Source organism: Netta rufina, assembly GCF_964035555.1.
Source record: "Netta rufina genome assembly, chromosome: 1".
NCBI lineage: Eukaryota > Metazoa > Chordata > Aves > Anseriformes > Anatidae > Netta > Netta rufina.
The window spans coordinates 191961133-191984037 of record NC_140123.1 but is presented as its reverse complement, the minus strand read 5'-3'; the positions used below and the strand labels follow the sequence as shown (position 1 = coordinate 191984037).

The window sequence follows — 22905 nt, the reverse complement described above, 5'->3', positions numbered from 1 at the left end:
CGGAGAAGGAGCGGGCTCCGCTCGCCGGCCGCCACCTCAGGCGGGGCCATGGCAGCGGGCGAGCGAGCGGCGGAGCCGCTGGCGGAGCTCAGCCACTACGTGGTGGCGCGGCCCATCTACAGCGAGACGGGCTTCCAGGACGAGAACGAGCGGCGCCCGCCGCTGCCGCCCACCCTCCGCGAGCGGGCGCAGGCAGCCTGCAGGTGGGTGCCGGGGGGGGGCCCGGCACGGAGCTGGGGGCCGCCCCCCACCCCCGAGGTCCCCCGCGGGCTCCCCGCACCGCGAGGTGGCGGCGGGTGGCCAGGGGTGAGGCGGCCCCTGAGGAGTCCGGCAGCGCCTCGGGGCTTCTCCTGCCTGCGAAGGGCTCGGACGCGGTCACACGTGGGGGGATTCCTGCAGGAGGTGGCGTTTGGGGCATAGGAGGTGCCCAAGGAAGCATCTCTGCCTCTTGAAACGTCTACAAATCCCGGCTTTCTCTCTGTTTCTGCCAGATCTTCCTTGGTTGCCTTCTGTCAGATCCTCCTTGGTTGCTTTCTGTCAGATCTTCCTTGGCTGTTTTCTGCTGGATCTTCCTTGGTTGCTTTCTGTCAGGGCTTTCTTGGTTGCTTTCTGTCAGATCCTCCTTGGTTGCTTTCTCTCGGATCTGCCTTGGTTCCTTTCTGTCAGGATTTTCCTGGTTGCTTTCTGTCAGGAATTTCTTGGTTGCTTTCTGCCATGGATTCCTCAACTGCTTTCTGACTGGACTTTCTTGCTCGCTGTCTGTCAGGGGTTCCTCGTCTGCCTTCTGCCAGGACTTCCTCAGTTGCTTTCTGCTGAAGCTTACTTGACTGCTTTCTGTCAGGACTTTCTTGGCTGCTCTCCGTCACGGCTTCCTTGGCTGCTTTCTGACAGTATTTTGTCATTTGTCTTCTGACTGCAGCCCCATGCCGTATGTTCATAACTTGTTTTCTTGCAGCTGTTCGAAAAAAAGGGCCTTTCAGATCACCAAGTCCTTCCTGCCCATCCTGGAGTGGCTGCCGGGCTACCGCGTGAAGGAATGGCTGGTCAGCGATATCATCTCGGGGGTCAGCACCGGCCTCGTCGCCACCCTGCAAGGTAAACCCAGGCACGCCGGCCCTCTGCTTTCTGGGATGTTTCTGGCCGAGCACGATGATATTATGCAGATGGAATTACAAATCGGAGGCTTGTTATTTAATACTAGATATTAGGTATTATTTGGTGATAAATAATTGATGTTTTTAATTTATCCTTTTTTTCCTCTGCTTGAGTAGAAGATTTATATTTCCTTTGACATGCTATGGAGATGTAGTTAACTTTTTTTTTTCATCTTTTCATTCAAAGAGTATTAATTTTGATATTTAAATAATTGTAATTGTAATTACAATGGATTGGGTAGGTCATGCAGTCTTATTTCTGTTTCTTAATTATCTGAACCTGTAGTTCTTCTGCAGCCGCCTACAAAAAAATCCAGTTATTCCCCCCCCAATAATGCAATCTTGATAAATTTCCTTTAAATTTTGCCTGCAGGATTGTTTAAGTATCTGCAGAAAACAGTCCTCAAGGAGGTGGTGTTGTATTCACATTTAAAAAAAAAATGAATCTTAATGGATATTTACAGTACATGGCTTAGGGGGAAAGGATTCAGCAGATAAACAAACAGAAAAGTGACAGAAATAAGCAGAAATTAATGAAACTATGCTGGTAAAGAAGGGTTTAAAAGGGGGAGACCATTCATGTGCCTGAGGCAGCTGATAAGGTTCCCTTGTCAGAGAAGAGGCTAGCTGTAATCCTGAAGTGCACCAGCACATTCATTTCTTTCACCTCCATGCTGTTCTTCCACTACCCTCACAATTTTTCAGGACTGGGGGAGGTGAAGTTAGCTATGTCAACCAAAACATTTTCCTTCAATGGAAATAAGTTGCTTACACAAGGTGGCAAAGATTACAGACCACACGGGGAACAAAGAAAGTGCCTCTTTCCCAATTAGCCACAAATCTTCCCTACTGTCTCTTCCCTTGGAGCGTGCTAGGAAGGCACGGACTGTGTGGTACAAAAGGAGTGGTACAAATGCCTGCCCCAGGCAGAGAGACCTGAGGAACAGGGAAGTGACTTGTCCACGGTCATGCAGAGCTGGAAGATCTCTGCAGAAGGTGGTGCCTCAATCACAGGACTATCCTTCCTTTTTAAGGTGAATTGTGCTAGATGGGCCTTCGATATGACTTATTACAGCTGTTATGCTCTCACTGTAACCCCCTCATTTACATTTTTAAGGTGGTGCCTGATTTTCTCATAATTAGATTCCATTTGTAGAACTGATTTCTGAAATACGCTGTTTGGTCTCCTGCCTCTGTGGATTCAAAAATACATTAAAAACAAACAAACAAACAAAAACAAACACAAATGAGTATAAATTTAACCATGTTTTTAACCATGTTAGATTTGCACTTGATGTAATTAAATAAATATATATACATATATACATATAACAGTTATGAAATTCTAAATCATGAGATACTGGGAAAACTGGCCAAAATGGTTGTCAAAAAAGTCTTCTGGGATCCCAAAGTGCCTGAAGTCCCTAACTCCCAGCAGCTGAGTGCCACTTGCAGTCCTCTCACCAGTCATAGCAGTGTGACCAGGTCTTCGCTTTGGTGTTTTTTTGTGGTATCAATGCAGAATACAACAGTCTGCCATGGGAGCTAACCAGGGCATGATACTGAAAGCAACTTTTCCTTTCCATTTAGTTTTGTTTTCATTCTATGTTGGATTTGACAAGTGTGAGTATATGAAGTGAGAAGATGGTAAGGATCAAAACTCTCCAATTTGGGTGATTTACTTTTGGTACTTACAATTATAAACCGACACCTGTCAAAGAATGGTTTGATTTTCAGAAGAGTGAGCATCCTGAAGCTTATTGGTAGTGCAGTAATTCAGTTAATGCTTGAAAATTGTCTGTAACTTGAGCACTTCAAGAAGCCCTCTTTTCTCTCAAAGGGTAGACCATTCAGTCTTGCAACAGTGTTCCCCTGCTTAAACTTCTTATTTGAGTGTGTGTTTTATGCTACCTATACAGGTATAGGAACATCTTTCAGTAATTACTCATCCAACTAGCAGTGTGGGATATACAATCATTTACAGTACTCACATATATGCCTGCAACATATTTACAGACAAAACTTTCTAATTTGCATCTGGATAAAAAGAGTAAATATTTCTGAAAGTCTATTCTAGACAAGACAGTAGTTTTCTGAGTGATTTTAAATGTGAAATTTCGATCATGTATCGTTTCAGGTTTGGCATATGCTTTGCTGGCATCAGTTCCTGTTGGATACGGTCTCTATTCTGCCTTCTTCCCCATCCTGACATACTTTTTCCTGGGAACATCAAGGCACATCTCAGTTGGTAACTGCATATGTTGAAGTTACAGTAAATTAACTATTACAAAATGTTAATCCTTACTGTGAACATCAGTATTTCCTATGATGGCTACTTTCTGAACCATATTGGTTATGCTGAATATTAATATTTGTGGGTTTGGGGGACTTAAGACTTACTTCTTCTCTGTACAGGCAGCTGTGCATAATAACTAACTTCACTTGTGCCCATGCATGCCTTTCACTTGCATTTATGCTGAAGTTTAAATGTTGTCTTTGGCTACTTTCTATGCAAGAAATTAGAAGATAAAACCTGCCTCAGTAGGCAGTAAGAACAGACATTTTTTTCTATCACCTAAAGCTCAAGATGGCTAAAACTGGTCTTTCAGTCTTCTCCCCAAGCCTTCCTTGCTACATCCTTCTCTGATCGCTGTGGCCAATACCATCTTCTTGCCTGTCATGGAGACCCAGAACCTGTGTCTACTCCAGCCTCGCTCTAGGTCCTCACATCAAGGCTATGGGTAAAACTTGTTGATTCTTTCTGGATCCTTTCTCTAAAATGTATATGTTTTCTCTGTCAGTTTGCATATTTAAAAATCACGTTACAGCTTGATCACTGAAATTTCTATTTCTCTACTCCAACAAATACAGTCTTACCTTGTTCACACCTCCTAATACTAGGTTGTTTTTCCCTTACAAAGCTTTGGCATGATATTACGCTTTTTCACCAACTTTCTTCTCTGTGGCGTCAAATACTTCTCTGTTCTCTCCACTTTCTGTCTTCTTTCCCTACCTACCAGCTCACATTTTCTCTCCAGCCCTGAGCACTTACCTCTACTTATGTTGACATCCCTACCTTCTACATTTTCCACTCCATTTTATACTTTCTTCAATATGCTTATTCATTAAGAAAATCTAAGAAATCTGTAAAATTAACTTATCTTCAAGACATTTTGTGACATTTTCCTTTTCTGCATAATCTTAGTAAAAATTGCAACAAATTCAGTTGCTTGTAGATTGTGTTTTGCTGATACAATGATTATTCACTATCTCTGTATCTTTCCCAAATTATAGTTTCAGTCATCTTTAGCCAATGTAACACCAAACTACTGCCAAAAAGGCCAGTCCTATCCCTGGGTGCATGTTCTTGCAACCACCATTGCACTGGGATTCCTGAGCATGCAGCTACGTGGTGATCTGCATCAGTTCATTCATTCAGCTGCAAACTAACCCTTACCAAAAACAAGTAAATAATAACATTGTTTTTAGCTGGATAAGTGATCCCTTTTATCTGGTGGTGGGCCACAGAGCTGCTGGTGCAGATGGAAGGGAAATGGTTGGAAGATGTCACAGCTTTTGGCCTTCGTACAGCTTAATTGGCTTAAGCAAAGGATGAAACTGCCTGTCTATGTATAACAAAAGTTATTTAAGGAAGGAATTGTGTCTCTGTGCCATGTTCGGAGCGCCAGTGGCTTCTGGCCCTCTACTACAACTACTACAACTAAGTAATGTACCCCAGTTAAACTATTAAATGGATTTTCTGATTTAGAATTTGCTTGTCTAGTCTGATAACTGCTTCTTTTCAATGCATATTAAACTTCAGCATGTTCTGTTTGTCATTACAGGTCCATTCCCTGTAGTCAGTTTGATGGTGGGATCTGTTGTCTTGAGCATGGCCCCCGATGAAAATTTTATCATAGATAGCAGTAATGCTACAGGGGCTAATAGTACTGGGACAGTGGTAGACACGGAATCCAGAGATGCGCAGAGAGTGCTGATTGCTAGCACCCTCACGTTTCTGGTTGGAATTTTACAGGTAAAATAGTTGTCTTGAAAACACTAAGTTGGTATTTTAGTGTTAATGGGAAAACACGCAGAATGGAAATACCTACTGGGGCAATAAGTCTTTGTCCTGTAGTAAAACACAAAAATGAAGGAAAGTCATCTCAAACTCTGAAGAACTTTTTGGGGATTAATCTTCTTATCCTGGGCAGAGTTTGTGGCAGCATGACTGGGAGCACTGACAACGGAAGGATAGCATTGTGATTGCAGACCATGAGACCTGCATGAAACTCAGTGCTAATGGTGTATTAGCTCCATATCCTGGAGCATCCTTTCACAAAGCTCTTCAAGTCTCTTTAATTTCACTGGATGGCATGATATTATGCTACATTAGTCTGCAATGGGGGTAAATGGTCCTAAGACTGTCAAAAAAAAGAAAAGAGCAAAGCATAAGAAACCACCGAATAAAAGCGTGCCCTTGTTATTGCTTAGCAAGCTATTACTCTTCATGATTTTTCCAGGTAATATTTGGAGTCCTTCAGATTGGTTTCATTGTGAGGTACCTTGCAGATCCACTAGTTGGGGGATTCACCACTGCAGCTGCTTTTCAAGTGTTTGTGTCACAACTGAAAATAGTCCTAAATGTTTCAACTAAAAACTATAATGGTGTCCTTTCCATAATATACGTAAGTATGCCTTTCTAATTTGTTTTGGTTTTATGACAGAATTTTTGCATAATTGTTTGCCTTCTGCTTCTATTTCATACAGGAGTGATCCATATGCAATTTATATGTATAGAGCATCTCTTTAATTCTCACTGTCAGGAAGATCTGCAGGTGGTCATGTACAGCTGAGGGGCTCTCAGCTGCTGCTTTCTTGTTTCCCCAGACTATAAAAGGCTAATTGCTATATTGAAGTCTTTTTCAGGCAGAGCAGTTTTTCATATAAAGTTTGAAAGTAATTATTCAGAAATTCATTTTTCTGGGGGCTTATCACTTCTGGAGACTGTTTCCCTCCCACCCCTTCCTGGCACACTGTGAAGCCCCCAAAGCTAACTGGTCCCAAGCTTCCTTACTCTTAAAGCAGTCAGTCATCCTGGTCAAGGGCATTGTTCTCTATTCCTGTGAACATCTACAGAAGGATGTGGATTCACATCCTGTGGCCAGGTACCTGCTGGTTAGCTAAGCTGAGGCTAAATGTTGCTGTCACAACTCCATTTGTTGATCTTAGAGGAAATGATCAAATGGAGAAATGTCTTGGCTGGATTACAGAAATACTGAATTCCTAGAGGTTCTCACATTACAGAACAGTCTGCTTCCCCAGGGAAATTATTGAGAGTTCTGTCGCTGACTTCAGCATGAAACTGTTTGACTTCATAATATTTTAGGTCTTCATAGCACTTTAAATTAACATTATAGATTTCTAAAAGAAGCTGCTCTAGACAAAAATTACTTACAGGTTTTGTGTGTCAGTTCAGAAAACCAGATTAGCAAAAATACCCTAGGCATCTGTAGTACCAAAAATAGGATGAATATAACTACAAATAGCAAGGTAGAATTTAGAAAAAAAAATCAGGTGAACTATTTGAAAAAAAAAAAAAAAAGTATTTTATGGGCCTTTTTAACATTAATGAAAATTCTTTGCCTCGGGGCGTGGAAAATTAGATAAGATACAGTACTATGTGATAAACCTGAGAGCCTGGTGATGGACTAATTGATCCAGCAGGTTTTTCCGTCTCTGTTTTTTATAATTATTGAAGAGTGGTTCAGCTAGTAGAAGGTACTTTTGAAAAGGAATTACAAAGTTCTTCCAGCTCCCGCAAGCCTGAGTGGACTGCTGACTCTTCAGGTTAAAGCTCAAAGCTTCTGCGTTCTAGCAGGTGAGCCAGGCAAAGGTGTTTGCAGATGTGTGCAGAGCAAAGAAATTGTGATTTCTGATCTGCTCAACCAGAGACTTGCTGCGTCAGCTTCAGCAAGTCTCGGACCTGCTTCAGAAGTGGTGGTTAACAAATTGCAACACAGAGCATCTGACATTGGCAGAATTCACAGCTCCAAGTTAGGAGCCTCTTGTTCCCCTGTAAAACGTGGCAGTGGCACGTATGGTAAGAATGGGATTTGGGGTGAGCAGTACAACAGGCAAGAAATGACTTCAATCCCCAGAGAATGGCATCTGATTCAGTGCTTCGGAAAGGTTTCTACTTTAGCTTAGAAAACACTGCTGGTCAAGCACTTAGGTATTTTATTTCAAAGCAAGAATCTTTTCAGGAGGGTAGTAGTGGTACTGCTGCTGCAACTCTCCCTTTGCCTTTAAACTAACAGCCTAGAATTTCAGGAACTAACCTGGAGGCTGGAAGTCTGTTTCAAACCTCTGTTCTATCAGATCATTCTTTACTGTGTATGGAATAATCAATTTTTCTTGGAGACAAGGGACAAATGAGAATTACCCCATTGCCTAGGAGGAGGAGAGAGGAGATAGGAAAGCCACCGATAGGTGGCTTTTCTCTGATCAGCCCATTCTGTTTTCCTGTACACTTAGAAGTGATACTTTTGTCATGTTTGTATAAACACTGTACAACCATAAATGTCAGTTACATGGACTGTAGTTTGCTATAAACAATCTGACCAAGCAAGGACATAGGAAAGGTAGATGAGGGCGCTGCCTGTTTTGGTCCAGCTGTGAGGGTCCTCCAGCCTGGGACTGGCTTCTGGTGGGAGCAGGGTTAATGCAGCAGGGTTATGCACTGCAAGGTGAGATTTTGCATCTGCTTTTCTGAAGCACAGGACTCTCCACAGCCTGGCAGGATCCACGCTGTCATACTCGCTGTCTGGATGTCAGCAGTGGCAGTAGGAAATCTGTAACCTACAGGCTGTACGTACTGGCCATATAGCAGATCAGAATTTTGCCCATGGGGCCGCTAGCTGTCATTTGAATATAAAGGTGAGAATCTCTCTTGCTGCTTGGAAAGTGAGTAAGCTGCAGGTTTTCCCATCCTTGCTCTAAGAACAGGTTGGTGTAAAACAGTCAGGGCTTTAGCTCTTGTTACTAAGCATTAGTTTTCTAAAAATCAGGATGCAGAAACCCTATGTAGACAATTATTCCATTAAATACACCATAAAATCCAGTCACTGATTCTGTAGCAGCTCGATAGTACATCAGACAGAGTTACTATCAAGCCTCCTCCAGGCCTAAGCAAAGGAATGAGCAACTCTTGGTCTCCTCCAGAACCCTACGCACCTGAATTGTCCCATGAGTGTTTTCACACCTTTCACGTGCACGTGTTGTCATTTTTATTTTTCAGACTCTCATTGAAACATTTGAAAGAATCGGTACCACCAACATTGCAGATCTTATTGCCGGACTCCTCACCATTTTTATCTGCATGGTAGTTAAAGAAATAAATGATCGATTCAAACACAAGATTCCTATACCAATACCAATAGAAGTTATTGTGGTAAGCAAAGAAGCATGACAAAACTGGTAACAGGTAAAATAGATGGGGCTGGCTACAGGAAGACACGAGCCTTTTTTAAGTACTGAAACTGTTGTTTCATTTGATTACAGACAATAGTAGCCACTGGCATTTCATATGCTGCTGACTTGGAAAACAAATACAATGCAGGCATTGTTAAGAGCATTCCAAGAGGGTGAGTGCCTTTGTTTTCTGGGACATAGGTATCATTTTAATTGGCTAGAAATGACAGTGGTAAGATAAAAGACGTGAAAGAGAGATTGAGAGCTGTAACCTGAGTTTAGAAGCCAGAGCTGGAGATGTCATGAGTTCTACTTCTGGTTCTGTAAATTATGCTGCCTAATTATGTTGTGTAGCTTTTCTTCATCTGTAAAATGGGTTTAGAAACATTTACCTGATTCATTAAGTTCATCTGAGAATTAATTATGTCATGTGCCCGAAGTGAATATATGCCTAAGGAAAATATAAAAAATAAATTAAGGGATTTTAAGTGATGAAATTCTCCTTCTCTATAATTTCCGTAAACCTGAGTTATTCAACTACAGTTCATACTCAGGCTGTTATCACAATCAATATTGTCACTTAACATAGTCATAGGAGCAAGGATTTTGAGGATTACACTGGTAGAGACTTTCACTTGAAAGATTCAGAGCATTTCACAGTAGTAACCTTCACATTCCATTTGGTATTCAGGCCTTGATTAATTAAAATTTGTGGAAACACAGTAGGGGATAAAATGTTTTTGAGGTCTTCCGTTGAAATATGTTAACAACAGCATGAAGTGTCATTAACATATTTATGTAATTCGCCGTTTTATTCAATATATCCTTTATTCGGTTCTTCAAAAATGTACTTTTTCACTTTGCTATCACAAGGCCAAATCTCAGTTATGCTGAGAACAATGGGAGCTTTGTTGCTGACTAATAGAATCAGGATTTGGGCTATGGTGAGCTAGATAAGCATGTTCTGGATGTCAATGGGCTGTTTCCACCTTTTTATTAACTTGAAACATTACACTTCATATTATAAGCAACCTGTGTGCCTCCACCTCAAACTCCTTGACAGCTCTAGTTAAGAACAGAATTTGATCAAAGTCGATAATACTAACGTATTTTCTAAATGCTAGATTTTTGCCTCCCGAACCTCCAGATGTCAGCCTGTTTTCCCAGATGATAGCAGCCTCCTTTTCCATCGCTATTGTCGCTTATGCTATTGCTGTATCTGTGGGGAAAGTATATGCAACCAAGTATGACTATGCTATTGATGGAAACCAGGTACGTATAACCAAAACTGTCTGCAAACACAGGGAGTGTGATTTCTGCTTCACAGTGATTTATGTGTCCAAATGAAAGAAACATATTTTTTTTCAGACTAAAGTTAAAGTCTAATGGGAAATATTCTTCCAATTGCTGGGAAAAAAAGAAATCTGCAATGGCCATATATTACCTAACAAATTTACCACACAAAGATGAGCCAGATTAGCTCTATCTTCAGAGTCTGCTCTTCATCCTAATTGCTCCCATATCAGTTTTGGGAGTGTAGTAGCTCTGGAAGGGTAGTTAAAGCTAAGCACCGTACACAGGAATTTTCTGGTGATACAGCATTAACATGGCCAGCTTGAGCAGCCTCCCTTCTATTTCTGCTCATAAGAGAGATTTTGACGTGAGTTATTGGACTGGAGATGAAGGCAATGCCCAGCTAAGAAGCTGCTCTGGACAGCTTTATCTAGGCTTGAACTTTTTCAGTTAAGGTGTGATTTTATTCCTACAGAATAAATTGATGTGCTTCTCAGTGTGGCACCAGTTATGCAATACGAATACACTTGTAACCATACAGCTAAGTCCTACAGCTTCACAAAATTAAATGCCTGAGTGTATGAACATGAAAAACACCTACATCAAACAATTGAATTGCTTTAAACATTGCTTTTTAAAGGCAAGTAGTTAGAAAGTTGCTCGAGCTATATTCATTGCCAAGCATGTACAGGATTCTTGCAGCCATCTAGTGTCTTCGTAAGTGGTTATGTACCCATGGGCATGGGAGAAACATGTTGGAAAGCCTCCTTGTCCTGCATCTATGCTAATTTTGAATGTTATCCTTTGAACTATGGGAAAACACATTCACTGCAATAAATAGATAAGCTGAGCACTTTGTTTAATGAGTCCTTCTTTATTTCAGCACTAATGGGTTATGTGAAGTTTGGTTTTGGAACTACTGTTCTGCAGAATGTAACAAAATTCTATTGCTGAACATGCTGGTCACTATATAAAACACAAAGTTCATATCTGGTAACACTGTGATTTAAAGTTGCCAAAAATGCATTGACTTTCAGTTTAATCCCTGTGAATGAATAATGCATACTCCTGGAAGTGCTCTTTATGCTGTTCTTTCATTGAATACGCTGTTCTTCCATCACCGATGTGCTTCAAAGATACTAATTAAATATTACAGTAGCAGAATTATTGTCCATAAAAGCAAAATGCATTCTTTCCAGTACTAATGCTATGAATTTTATGCATATCAAAGGCTAACTGCAGTCATAAATGATGGGCAAATAGTTTACTTGAACTGGGGAATTTAAAATAGCATCATAAAAGCAGGTAGTAAAATCATTTTGAAGGACAGTCCAATACTATTATCTGCTAGTGTTTATTTTGTCTTCATAGATTCATAGATTATTAAGATCTAAGAACACTAGGAACTGCATTTCCAGCATTTTCCTGCAGAACACAGCTGTTACACAGGAACAGGCAGGAATCACCTCGGTCTGTTCTCTTAAAGAACATGACTTTATAATCCTGCTCTCGTAGTTACAGCTTAATTAAAAGCTTACAGGAAACTTCATTTTGGAGAAAAAAAAAGTCAAAATCAAATTCTAAATTATATTTTTAAACATTCACAGTGAGTGGAAAGCTCCTATGACTCTGTTAGCTTGATAAAAACAATGTTTCTGTCAATTATATGGGATTGCAGGCAGCTCCCAAATGCCTCATTTCCCAGCAGAGGAATGGCCCAGATCCCAGGACATAAAGCTCCCAGGGTCCTTGTCACTTGAGCAGAACAACCAGCATCAGTAGGTGCCAGCATCTGTGACCCTGGGGCAAAATTGTGAGAACGCTGCCTGGGACTCAGCGTGAGTTCATTGGGATGTTCAGAGTGAAAAACTTCTGGCTCAACAAATTAGAAGTTTTCAGTGAAACTGTGTTTTTTTGCAAAGCTCCTGATTAGTTCCACTAATAATACCATGCTTTGCATTAATTAAAGCCGTGTCTAAACTCAGACTGTTGCACTGATTAAACTTTTTTTTAGATGATGATATTCAGGAGTTATATTTATACTAGTCCCATTTGTTGATGCAATTATATCTGTGTAATCGTAAGAAATGATAATTTTGACAGCATTCATGGAAAAAAAAAGCTGTAAAAGCCTTTATTTTAAGACATGTATGCCCACATTACAAAGGGTATGTCAACTTCATTGCATTGGTTTCTAAACACATATAGTTACACTGGCACAAGAGTAAACTTAACAGCTGTTACTAATCCAGGCTCTTCTCAATATTTCAGTGCTACCTACTTTGTGAACTATTGTAAAATCTATTGTCACTCTCCACTGCAAAATCACCTTCAGGAATCTGTATTTACAGCATCATCCAATTACCTTTCAGGAGTTTATTGCCTTTGGGATCAGCAACATTTTTTCTGGTGCCTTTTCTTGTTTTGTTGCAACGACTGCTCTTTCACGGACTGCAGTCCAAGAAAGTACTGGTGGAAAGACTCAGGTAATGACCTCTTCTTACTGATAGTGTACACAGGTGAGTTTAATAATCCATGGGGATGAAAGTGGTCCTGAAATGGTTGTGTTCCCGTCACATAAAATGCCACGGGTATCTCAGCTAGCAGCTTGTGTGTGGGTACTGCATCATTTTTGTAGCTCTGCCAGAAGAGGGCAATCAAGTTTTACATACGCAGATTTACATTAGGATCCAAACTCCTTCCAACCTAATTCCCCAGAATTTCATCACGAATTAAGGGACTGAGTTTGTCGCAGTAGAAATGCAGCATGCAGGACGAAATCCTATCCCATCCCTATGTATCCTCTTTGAGGTACCTAAGGTCCCATGTGTTGGCCTGAGCAGCCCTGCACATGTGCACATGTGCCGTCTTTCTCATATTCTGTGTGGTGCTCCCCGGTTTCAGAGGACTACAGCCACACACTTATTTAACAGTGGAGAAGTCCAGGTTATCCAGCAGCCCCTTTTCCAGCTGCCACACAGACTCAGCTCCTTTCATCTCTCTATGCAACTCAGCCCCCTCAAGAGCTACTACCTTGCGTGCGGTTGTTTGCACTACCTGCTTAATTGAATTCCCTCTGTGTTAGCTGAAGTGTGTAATGATTGCCCATGTATGCCTAAACACAGCGGCATTTTGGCAGGTCTCCTTGTTCCTAAAGAAATGTAATGTGCAACTACTTGTGTATCCTAGAAACAACTACTTTGTAATCCTAGAAACATAAGATAAAATCTTAACGTGCTCATCTTCTATAAACACTGTGTCCTCCGCAGGTTGCCGGTATAATCTCAGCCGGGATTGTTTTGATTGCCATTGTTGCCCTGGGGAAATTGCTAGAGCCCTTACAAAAGGTACTGTATTCATACTCTGCCACCAGCACTGATCAGATCTGAATGCTCAGCTTTGATGGACAGAATTAATAGCCCTGTTTGCAATTGCGGTGATTGAGACCAGACGAGGTGCTGGTTTTACACCGTGTAATGATATACACTTTGTAAACAGAAAACAGAAGATTAAAATATCTTAATAAGCATCTCGGCTTTTGAATAGTGCCTTTACATTGGTTTCCTTTGCAGTCTGTGTTGGCAGCTGTAGTCATAGCTAACTTGAAAGGGATGTTCATGCAAGTGTTTGATGTTCCCCGTCTGTGGAGACAGAATAAAGTGGATGCTGTAAGTCAACTCATTTTTCCTCCTCTTCCTAATGTTTTTGTATGTTTTTTGTTGTTCCTGTTTTTTCCTTTCGGTGTCATCCAACTTTCTCTTAACTACCACATCAACAGAATTTGGTAGGGTTACCATCAGAAAAATCTTTAGTTTAGATTTGCTCTAGCAAACCAACTTCGTGCGCACCCTCAAAAGGTACGTGCCATGAAGTCAGGTGAAAATTTCCCATTCTAGAGTTTTACATAATATATTCTTCTTTATTCCCTATACCCCACAGTAAAGGTGCCTGTGCAATGATGACTCTTTTGTAGCAGTTGCCATAGTCTACAGTAATCTTGTATTGAGATTGCTTGAAAATCAGAATAAAGATGGCCTGTGGCCACATTTACCATTCTGTTTTGATCTTCTGCAAAATTTAAATGGGCCAGAAAAGCTGAAGTTTTCTTAATTCATGCATATATGCTTATGTTGGTATCACATTAGTTTCCCACTTGCCTGGATAATCTCAGATGGTCCTTACAAAGTACATTTTCTTGCTGTAGCAGGACTAATCCAAGCTAGAAAGCAGATTCATTTGGTGTACTAAGGGATGTATGAATATGCTCTTCTTAAAAACCACTGTAACCTTATCTCGGGGTACATGCTTGCATCTCCCACTGGGATTTCTGTGGAACAAACCCTCAGCGTAGCCGTTAGGGCAGGAGGCAATTGCATGAAATGTGTGTTCTGTGTGCAGACCCTACTACACACAGATTTTACAGTGGGTATATGAATAATATCTGCTTTAGATAGGTCTGAATTTATTTAGTCAATCATTTAATAGTCCTCTTGACAGATAAAAGATCCCACTCACTTGAGTAAGAAGTGCGGGCACTCAGCTTTTGGTAGGACTGGGTCCATTGCACGTTCTGCCTGGGCAGCGATGCAGGGAGGAACTGAGGAGCCCACTTCAACTGTTCTGCCTGAACATTCAGCAGAGACTCTTAGAGAGTACCATTGACCTGCTAATGGCAACCTGCTAACCTCTCTTTGGAACAGTTCTGGTTCCTGGACATCACTGAGGAGCCCCCTTCCCTCTGTACATGTCAATAGGTGGGGAACCTTACAGTGTTTACCTTGCAGGAAAAATATTATTTCTGATTTTTAATTTCCTAAATGCTAGCAATGCCTAAAAAAATACATGTCTAGAAGTAATTTGGAGAAAAATAAATGCTTTTAAATGGAAATCAGCTAATTGCCAGTGTGCTATAATCATTTCCAACATTAAATTCTTCTGCTACTCTTATTGTCTGATGTAGTGATTCTTTAGAGTGACCAGGAGTACTATGTTATAATTAAGAGATTTTGTTATTTCCTCTCCAGATGATATGGGTTTTCACATGTGTAGCATCCATCATTCTGGGACTTGATTTGGGATTGCTTGCTGGCCTTTTGTTTGGATTGCTGACAGTTGTGCTGAGAGTTCAGTTGTAAGTAACACAGGATCAGAAATAATTGTTAGTGTTATACCATGAAAGAGACAATATGCTGAAAAGCAAGATGATTTGTGGCAGAAAATCTGCTTGGGTTTACAAAGATTTTGAAGTGGAAAAATCTATTCTTTAGAACAAAACACTTTGTGTGCTATCAGTTAAAATAACAGTGACGTGAGAGGCTGCATTATGTTATCAGTATCTATTCTGTATCACGTTGGGTACTTTTGTGGTATCTAGCTATATATTATTTCTGCATTCACGTAGCTGTATTCTGAAAAGAGAAAGGAATATTCTAGATAAAATTTTAAAAGATATATGAATGGCTTCTCTAATGAATTACTTATTATAGTCACTCTTAGCATATAATCATACTACAGTACGTTGCATGTGCCAATAACTTTTTCGGTCATTGCTTATACAAGGCTGAGTGTACGCCTATGGGGAAAGGGGAAGACAAAGCATGAGACTAAGAAAAGATTTCATATTTGTGTTTGATTTATTTCTGCTCTAAGAACACATGGCAGTGGAATGGTGAGAAAAGGTGACTTTGCAGAATCTCATTTGGCCATCTTGTTACATTTTCTTATCTTTTATCTGAAAATACAACATAACTCCTTTCCTTCAGCATGGAGTCCATACAGTAGGGTTGCACTATACCAAAGGATAGTTGCACTGTCAGCAAGTGCATAAAAATAGAGCCTTCCAAAAGGTGTCATAGAGTAGGAGATTGCAAAATCTACTAATTCACAATTACTAAAAAGAAGAATTTTAAGATCCTCAAAAAACATCCACAAATTCAACTCAGATTTGTGAAATCCAGGTAAGAAAAGGAAGTAAGGCTTTGCAAACCTCTAAATAACTTTCTTCAGCTGTTAAAAATGTCTGTGGAGACTGCAAAACGTTTTGGTTTTGACCCAAATCCAGAGAAAAGGGATTAGAGAAAAAGCTTCAGATAGTCTGAAGATAATGTAATATTGTAATGTAATATTGTTTCTGTTGATTTAAAATGGGGAAGAGTGATCAATATATTTTTTTCAGAGTAAAAAGCCTAGCTATGATATGTACCTTCCCTGTCTTTTTGTTTTTGTTAGTCCTTCATGGGGTGGCTTTGGAAACATTCCAGGCACAGACATATACAAGAAGGTCAAGGACTACAAAAATGTAAGTCATTGCTGAGTTGTTTCCCTTCAGTCTACAAGCCAGTGTAGGACAAAGCTGTACCTTGCAGATTGTTGACGACTTCAGAAATGCTTGAAGATAACAAGTTGCAACATTAAATTCTTCATCCTGATCCAGATGGTTGGTCCATATTGCATGCTGGGCTGTAAGCATCTAAAAAATGAATCACCTCAAAGATCAGCAAAGATAGCCTATTGTTAGTGAATTAGTTATGTAGCTGAACTGTTGAAACAGTTGAACTACTCCTTAGTAGCCAAAATATAGTTGTTGCTGCTCAACCTTATATTCTTTGACAACAGATTGTAGAACCAGAAGGTGTGAAGATCCTCAGGTTTTCAAGTCCAATTTTTTATGCTAACATTGACGGACTGAAAAGTAGCCTCAAATCCACAGTAAGTGATATGTGATGGGTTTGGATGCAACTTAATTGGCTTTGGGTTTTCCTTAGAATTATATCTAGGTGAAATTAAATCATTTTGGTGTCTTGATCCTTTTCCTGTAGGTGGGATTCGATGCAGTCAAGGTATATAATAAGAGACTCAAAGCACTAAGGAAGATACAAAAGCTAATCAAGAAGGGGAAATTGAAAGCTACTAAGGTAATTCTTTTTTCTTCTCAAAGGATTACTGTTAGAGCTTATTACTTAAGCCTTAATTATGAGTTCCTCTGTACTCATCTTTAAAATAGAGATGAAAAGTGTGACTGATTACTATGGTAGGAAGTCTGGGACCTGCAGGGGGTCTAGCAGAACAGTACTCCTATTCACAGAATCATAGAATCATAGAATATCCCGAGATAAAAGGGACCCACAAGGATCATCGGCCCAGCTCTTATTGCCAAAGACATCAAGATTCAGGCAGCTGTGACAGTTGTAGTGTTAACTGCAGTGGAAAGCAAGAGATTCCCTGATCTCACCTCTACCCCTCACCACCTGAGATTAAATTAAAGAATCACAGAATGGTTTGGGGTTGGAAAGAATCTTAAAGATCATCTAACTCCAACGCCCTGCCATGTAATGCAGGGACACCTCCCACCAGACCAGGTTGCCCAAAGCCCCATCCAGCCAGGCCTTGAACACCTCCAGGGATGGGGCATCCACAGCTTCTCTGGGCAACCTGTGCCAGTGCCTCACCACCCTCATAATAAATAATTTCTTCCTAATGTCTGATCTAGATCTAGCCTATGTTAGTTTAAAACCATTACTCCTTGTCCTATCACTACACTCCCTGACAGAGTCCCTCTACTGATTGTATCTGTAAGGTAAAATTGCTGGTTCTTTCATGTGTACATGGCACAATTATCCAGCTTCCTGTGCACAGGTCAGCTGTACCAGCTGGCTGGTCTTCCACATCCTCTGAGTACAGAATGTACATTTCAAGAATTAAATGTTTGCAGGAGTGGACAGGTAACCAATTAAATCTTCAGCGTGGGAAGTTAGGAATGGGTATTCCATTGCCAGTGATTTCAGTGCAGGATGCAATATTTCTGCATATATTCCACTTCATCATGCAGTTAAATGTGGCAGACCTAATTCAAAGTTGGATTCAAATTCAAGATACCGGTATTAAATATCTCCTAGAAATAAAGCTTTTGAGGGAAGGAGTAGCTCTGAGACACATACATGTACGTGTGTGTATATATATATATGTATATATATATATATATATATATATATATATATATATATATGTATATATATATATATATATATATATATATTTGATAGTGGCCTTTTTTGTAGGAAGATGCTCTGTTAAAAAAAAAAAAAGGAGGAAAGGAAATATACTGCATAGAGGAAGAGGAAACTATTTACTCCATTTTTTTCTTTAAATTCTTGGATGCAATATTGGTCTCATTCTTGAAGCAGAAGTTATCACAGGGAATTATATTCAAACATTTTTCCATGGTTACATGATTTATTCCATATATTATCTGCATATTAGAATGGCATCATCAGTGAGCCTGGCATAACTAATGAAGCTTTTGAGACTGATGAGGAGCCTGAAGACAACGAAGATCTTCAAGTTCCCACCAAAGAAGTAGAGATCCAGGTGGACTGGAATTCAGAGTTGCCAGTCAAAGTAAACATCCCCAAGGTGCCGATCCACAGCCTCATTCTTGACTTTGGAGCAGTAACCTTCTTGGATATTGTAGCTGTGAGATCAATAAAAACGGTAAGGACATTTTTTCTGGTGTTCCAATGAAATGAATCTGGCCAGCAGTATGTAAATCAAGAGCTGTTAGGTGAAGGCAAGGTTGTTGAAAAAATACCTTTAAAACTTAGATAGCCACAGGTAGAATATTGGTGTGTGCATATTTTAGGTGAAAAAAAAAAAAAGCATGAAAAGAACATTATAGAGCCTGCATAGTTAAGAGTTAAGTACTCCAAAATTAGAACTGAAAAATGTGGCCCACTTGTGTGCATGCATTATGACATTTTAGTTCCATATTTTCTTTCCACATGCCTCCTGCTTTAATGTGGGTATAGGACGATGCTCACTCAACACAGAGGTAGTAAATATTTTGTCTTATCATCATTTTCTGTCTTTATGCACAAGATTTATTTATTCCATATTACTTGAATTATGAAGGAAGGAAGAATGATTCATTTTTAATAGGATTTTCTGCGGCTAACATCAGAGCACTTCATCAACATTAGTTCATCTTCACGCATTACACTGAGGTCATAAGGAGACAATGTTCCTTGTTTAGGGAGAGGGAAATGAGGTAAAGAGATTAAGGCCAAATGTTTCCATTATTTTTGGTGCCCAGTTACAAGCCTAGAGGAGCAAATTGTTTCATCTTTAGTCTTTTATTATACTTTCTCTGTTCAGACTACTGCTTTCACTAACTCCAAATTGCAGATGGGACTGTTTATCTTATCGATAAAACAGATCTTAGATTACCATGATTCTAGATTAACGCTGAACAGAAGTGAATGCAATTAGCAATTGCCTCTGAAAATGCTCTTTGGAGAGACCCGCCTGCCATCAGGAAGCCAGGGTTAGAATGCAGTCTCCCACCTTTTAACATTTTAACCAACTGAAATACAAGGAATGCAGCGTGACTTGCTTCAGCCCTACTTTTGATTCAGTTCCAGCTTCTGAGACAAATGAGATTGTGGGTTCCACAGAGACAACTCTTTCCATATGCAGCTTGTTCATCCAAGAACAGGTCCATCTGGTGCACTGCATGAGGGAAAATCTCTGTAAAAAAAAATATTAAAAGCATGTGCCAAGGAAGGACTGTATTGTATCACTGATACTTGAGGGAAAGAAGGCTGCTCAGGTCCACATGGTTGTCACTTGAAGAGACATGATTTTTCATACTGTGAGAACAGAATCAGAACCTTAATAACAGGCAGCAATTTGTATATGTGTAAAATGGATAGTTCTACTGACATAGTCAAAGATTGGTCACTTCAGCAACCAGGTATTAACTAATAGGTCTTCAAGTATAGCAAAGTTTACCAGTTCCTTTTTTACTATGAATAAACAAAACAGGAAATTTTGAATGAAGACACTCAGAAACAAATAAAAAGTGTGCGTGCATGTGTGTGTCTATACATTACATTAATTGACATATGTACATATATATGTATTTTGTCCTTACAGACTATATTTATTTATGTTTTTGTTGTAAACTTTCTTTCTTTCTTTATAGATAATTAGAGAGTTTGAGAGAATTGATGTGAGAGTATACTTTGCTTCATATCAAGGTAAATGTTCAAATATTTCTACTGTCGCTCATGCAAAGAATTAAGTGAAGTTGAGAAGGGATCTCTAGATGTGTCTGTGGAAGCATTTTTTTCTAATAAAATTGTGCATTATCACACTGATAATCATGGTGGCTGTTCTAGGACACAAAGAATGGTGGGGTTTGAAGGAAACATAGAGAGTAAAAGCCAAGAAATAGCTGCTGTTAATGATTTATTTGACTATATATTTGATTTCTGATAATTGCAGCCAAGTATTTTGATATTTATTTCTTTAATTACTTCAAATTAGCCTGCTCTGACTTTTTTATTTTTTAAATTCAGACAACCTTATATCTCAGCTGGAACGAAGTGCCTTCTTTGATGACATTGTCAGAAAAGACATATTCTTCTTGACTGTCCACGATGCTGTGCTCTACATAAGGAATCAAATGACATGCAGTGACAGCCAGGATCCCATATTTGAGAAGGTAAGGATATCTAGGAGCACATTTCCCTTCCTTCGATCGCCTAGCGTTCATTCTGGCAGTTTCTGCTACGGCATGGCACATTTGAAAACTAGACATAGAGCCGTAGGACAAAAAAGTAAGAATCCAATAAATTGGACAGCTTCCAACATGTAAGTTCCTCTCAGCTAAACTAAAGCAACAGCTTTGTCAAGGAGCAGTAAACAACAGACCTGTAAGTCTGTTGTGGAAGTTGTATTAAGATACTTCAGAATAATAAATCTACTTCAGTGATATGGACAATGTATAACTCGTCATGTTTCTTTCTTTCTGCCAAGATTTCACTTATGCAGGAGTCTAAAGAACCTATAGAATTCACAGAAACAACCCGGACTGATGACGAACTTGATGTTCAGGAAGAGGTATGCTCTTTAGATCTGAATGTGTATATTATTCAGAGAATACTGATGGTTTTACTCCTTTGTAGTACTGAGCCATGCCGTTAGGCTTTTTCAGTAGGCTGTGGTAGCTGGTACTCCTGATTCAGCCCTCGTCCTCCCCCCATACCTCCTTCCCTGCCACTTCTTTTTTTTTGGGGGGTGGGAGGCATTATTATGAATATTGCAAGAAACCCAAATGTTACTCTATCACTAACATAAATACCTACCACCTCTCCACTGAGCGCCCTAATCACTGGGCTCTTGTGCAGAGAAGCACTTTTCTCTCCTCTGTAAGTCACGGTGCAGAAAGGAATGAAGGATTAAGAAAGCTAGAAAGACACCACGGTTCTGTAAAAGAAGCACTTTTACATGGCAGGCCAAAAGACTTGAATTCTGCTTTCTGTTCAGAATTGCTTAGATATTTATATTGCTGTCATAAAATATGAAAAAGAAGCCAGGCTCTAAACCACCCATCCAAGCTCAGACATTGTTCTGAGAGGCTTCTGTCCTCCACCTTTATGGCCACTTTTTGCAGATACCTTCAGACCTGCAGCTTCCTGACTGATCTGTCTGGTGCAGACACGAGTCACTGTTACTTTCTCTGTACTGTCAATGAGCCCAGGCTGAACTTTGTGTAGTCAACACACACACAAACATTGTGTTTTCCATGGGGTGCATACTCAGAACTAACCATGGCTTGTTTCTCTCCACCTTTTCAAAACCTTTCCACTAGGCTATGCGCAGGCTGGCTTCCTGAAGAGGGCCTGCTGGGACTGCCTTCCCTGTGAATTCACAGCAATATTTATGCACCGGTACTATATACACATTTTCTGCAATGAAACCAATCTTGGCACTTGAAGAAAACCCTGATTCTTAGTCTGAATGATACAGATCTCTAGAAATCTCCAAATTTTAGCTACCGTTATCCATGAAATATTCTGGACCTTGATTCAGCGAGCACTTTCCAATTTGATATCTTGATAAAAAAAATCAGAAGACTGTTATGAAAGATGTACTCAGTTCGGGGACTAGTCAGGCAAAAGGTGCGTTACGCTGCTACGTCGGAGTGTACAGGAAGAGAAGCTGCGTTGTGCTCCGCCTGGGGAGTTGAAGAGACCAAGATTTTTGGATTTTAGGCCTTTTGTCATGTCTTTGTACAACGCCTAGCGAGGGGGCAGGAGTTCTAACCGGCCAAGTTTTGGCAATTCTAGAAGATTTGTGAGACCTTCCTGAAAAATCTCTCTGCGTTGTTCTTTCCAAGCAATTCCTTAAATTGCTACAGGTTGTTGGACAGCTGGTTGGAGAGCAGGTGACAGGTGGAACAGCCACACGAACAGAAAACTGCACTGAACTACTAAAAACTTTAAATAGACTAAGTTTCAATAGTAAAGACAGCTGGATTGGGGTTTATTAGCTTTGTCTTAATTCCACCGTAGCAGATCATGCACTACTATTAATGATCATCCCTAAAATGAAGTATACACAGCAGATTCTTTTGGCTAGTTTACAGAGCTTTCATCAATAGGCAGATTATGACCCGGGTTAGATTAATAAAAATCTTAATTCCCAAGTACTTAACGGAATCCGTGCAACAGGCTGCTACTGAATGCAAGTAAGAGTCAGAATGTGACCTACTATAGAGGTTTTTTAAAATTAAATATAGGAAATTAATTAGTTTAATGAATAGTTCTATTTTTATATAGCGTATTTTTTTTCTTTTAATATTCTACATCAGACTGCTGCTGTTCTTTTGCAGGAAATGTCTAGGCATTTGACAGTCCATAATGCACAAGTGCAATAATTTTCAGAAGACAAAGGAGTTGAACTGCACAACTTTAATCCTCGTTTTAGGAGTATATAAAATAGATATGCAATAAGTCAATGTTCTTAATTTTCATGAAAAAAAGAAGTGTGCTTTGATGGAAAACAGACTGCTACCTTAAATATTTTAGCACTATATTTTTAATTGAAAAAAAAAAACCTGCATGGTGAGGGAATATATCATAACAGAAGTATAAGAAATGTCTGGTATAAAGGCCCTTTCATATTTAAGATTCACAATTTTGTC

At 39.9% G+C, this 22905-nt stretch overlaps 1 protein-coding gene across 1 annotated transcript; it reads left to right on the top strand.

Moving 5' to 3' along the window:
- Positions 1-48: 48 nt before the first annotated feature.
- On the top strand, positions 49-21707 carry SLC26A4 (solute carrier family 26 member 4; the record flags this gene model as incomplete). Its single annotated transcript, XM_084291633.1, has 20 exons — positions 49-203; positions 956-1095; positions 3292-3402; positions 5000-5190; positions 5678-5842; positions 8455-8607; positions 8718-8800; positions 9752-9899; positions 12293-12406; positions 13190-13267; positions 13493-13588; positions 14945-15051; positions 16149-16218; positions 16536-16628; positions 16739-16834; positions 18180-18410; positions 19900-19954; positions 20276-20421; positions 20736-20819; positions 21571-21707. The coding sequence occupies 20 exons, from the start codon at positions 49-51 to the stop codon at positions 21592-21594; spliced, it is 2340 nt and encodes a 779-aa protein (XP_084147759.1). The 3' UTR covers positions 21595-21707.
- Positions 21708-22905: the final 1198 nt, after the last annotated feature.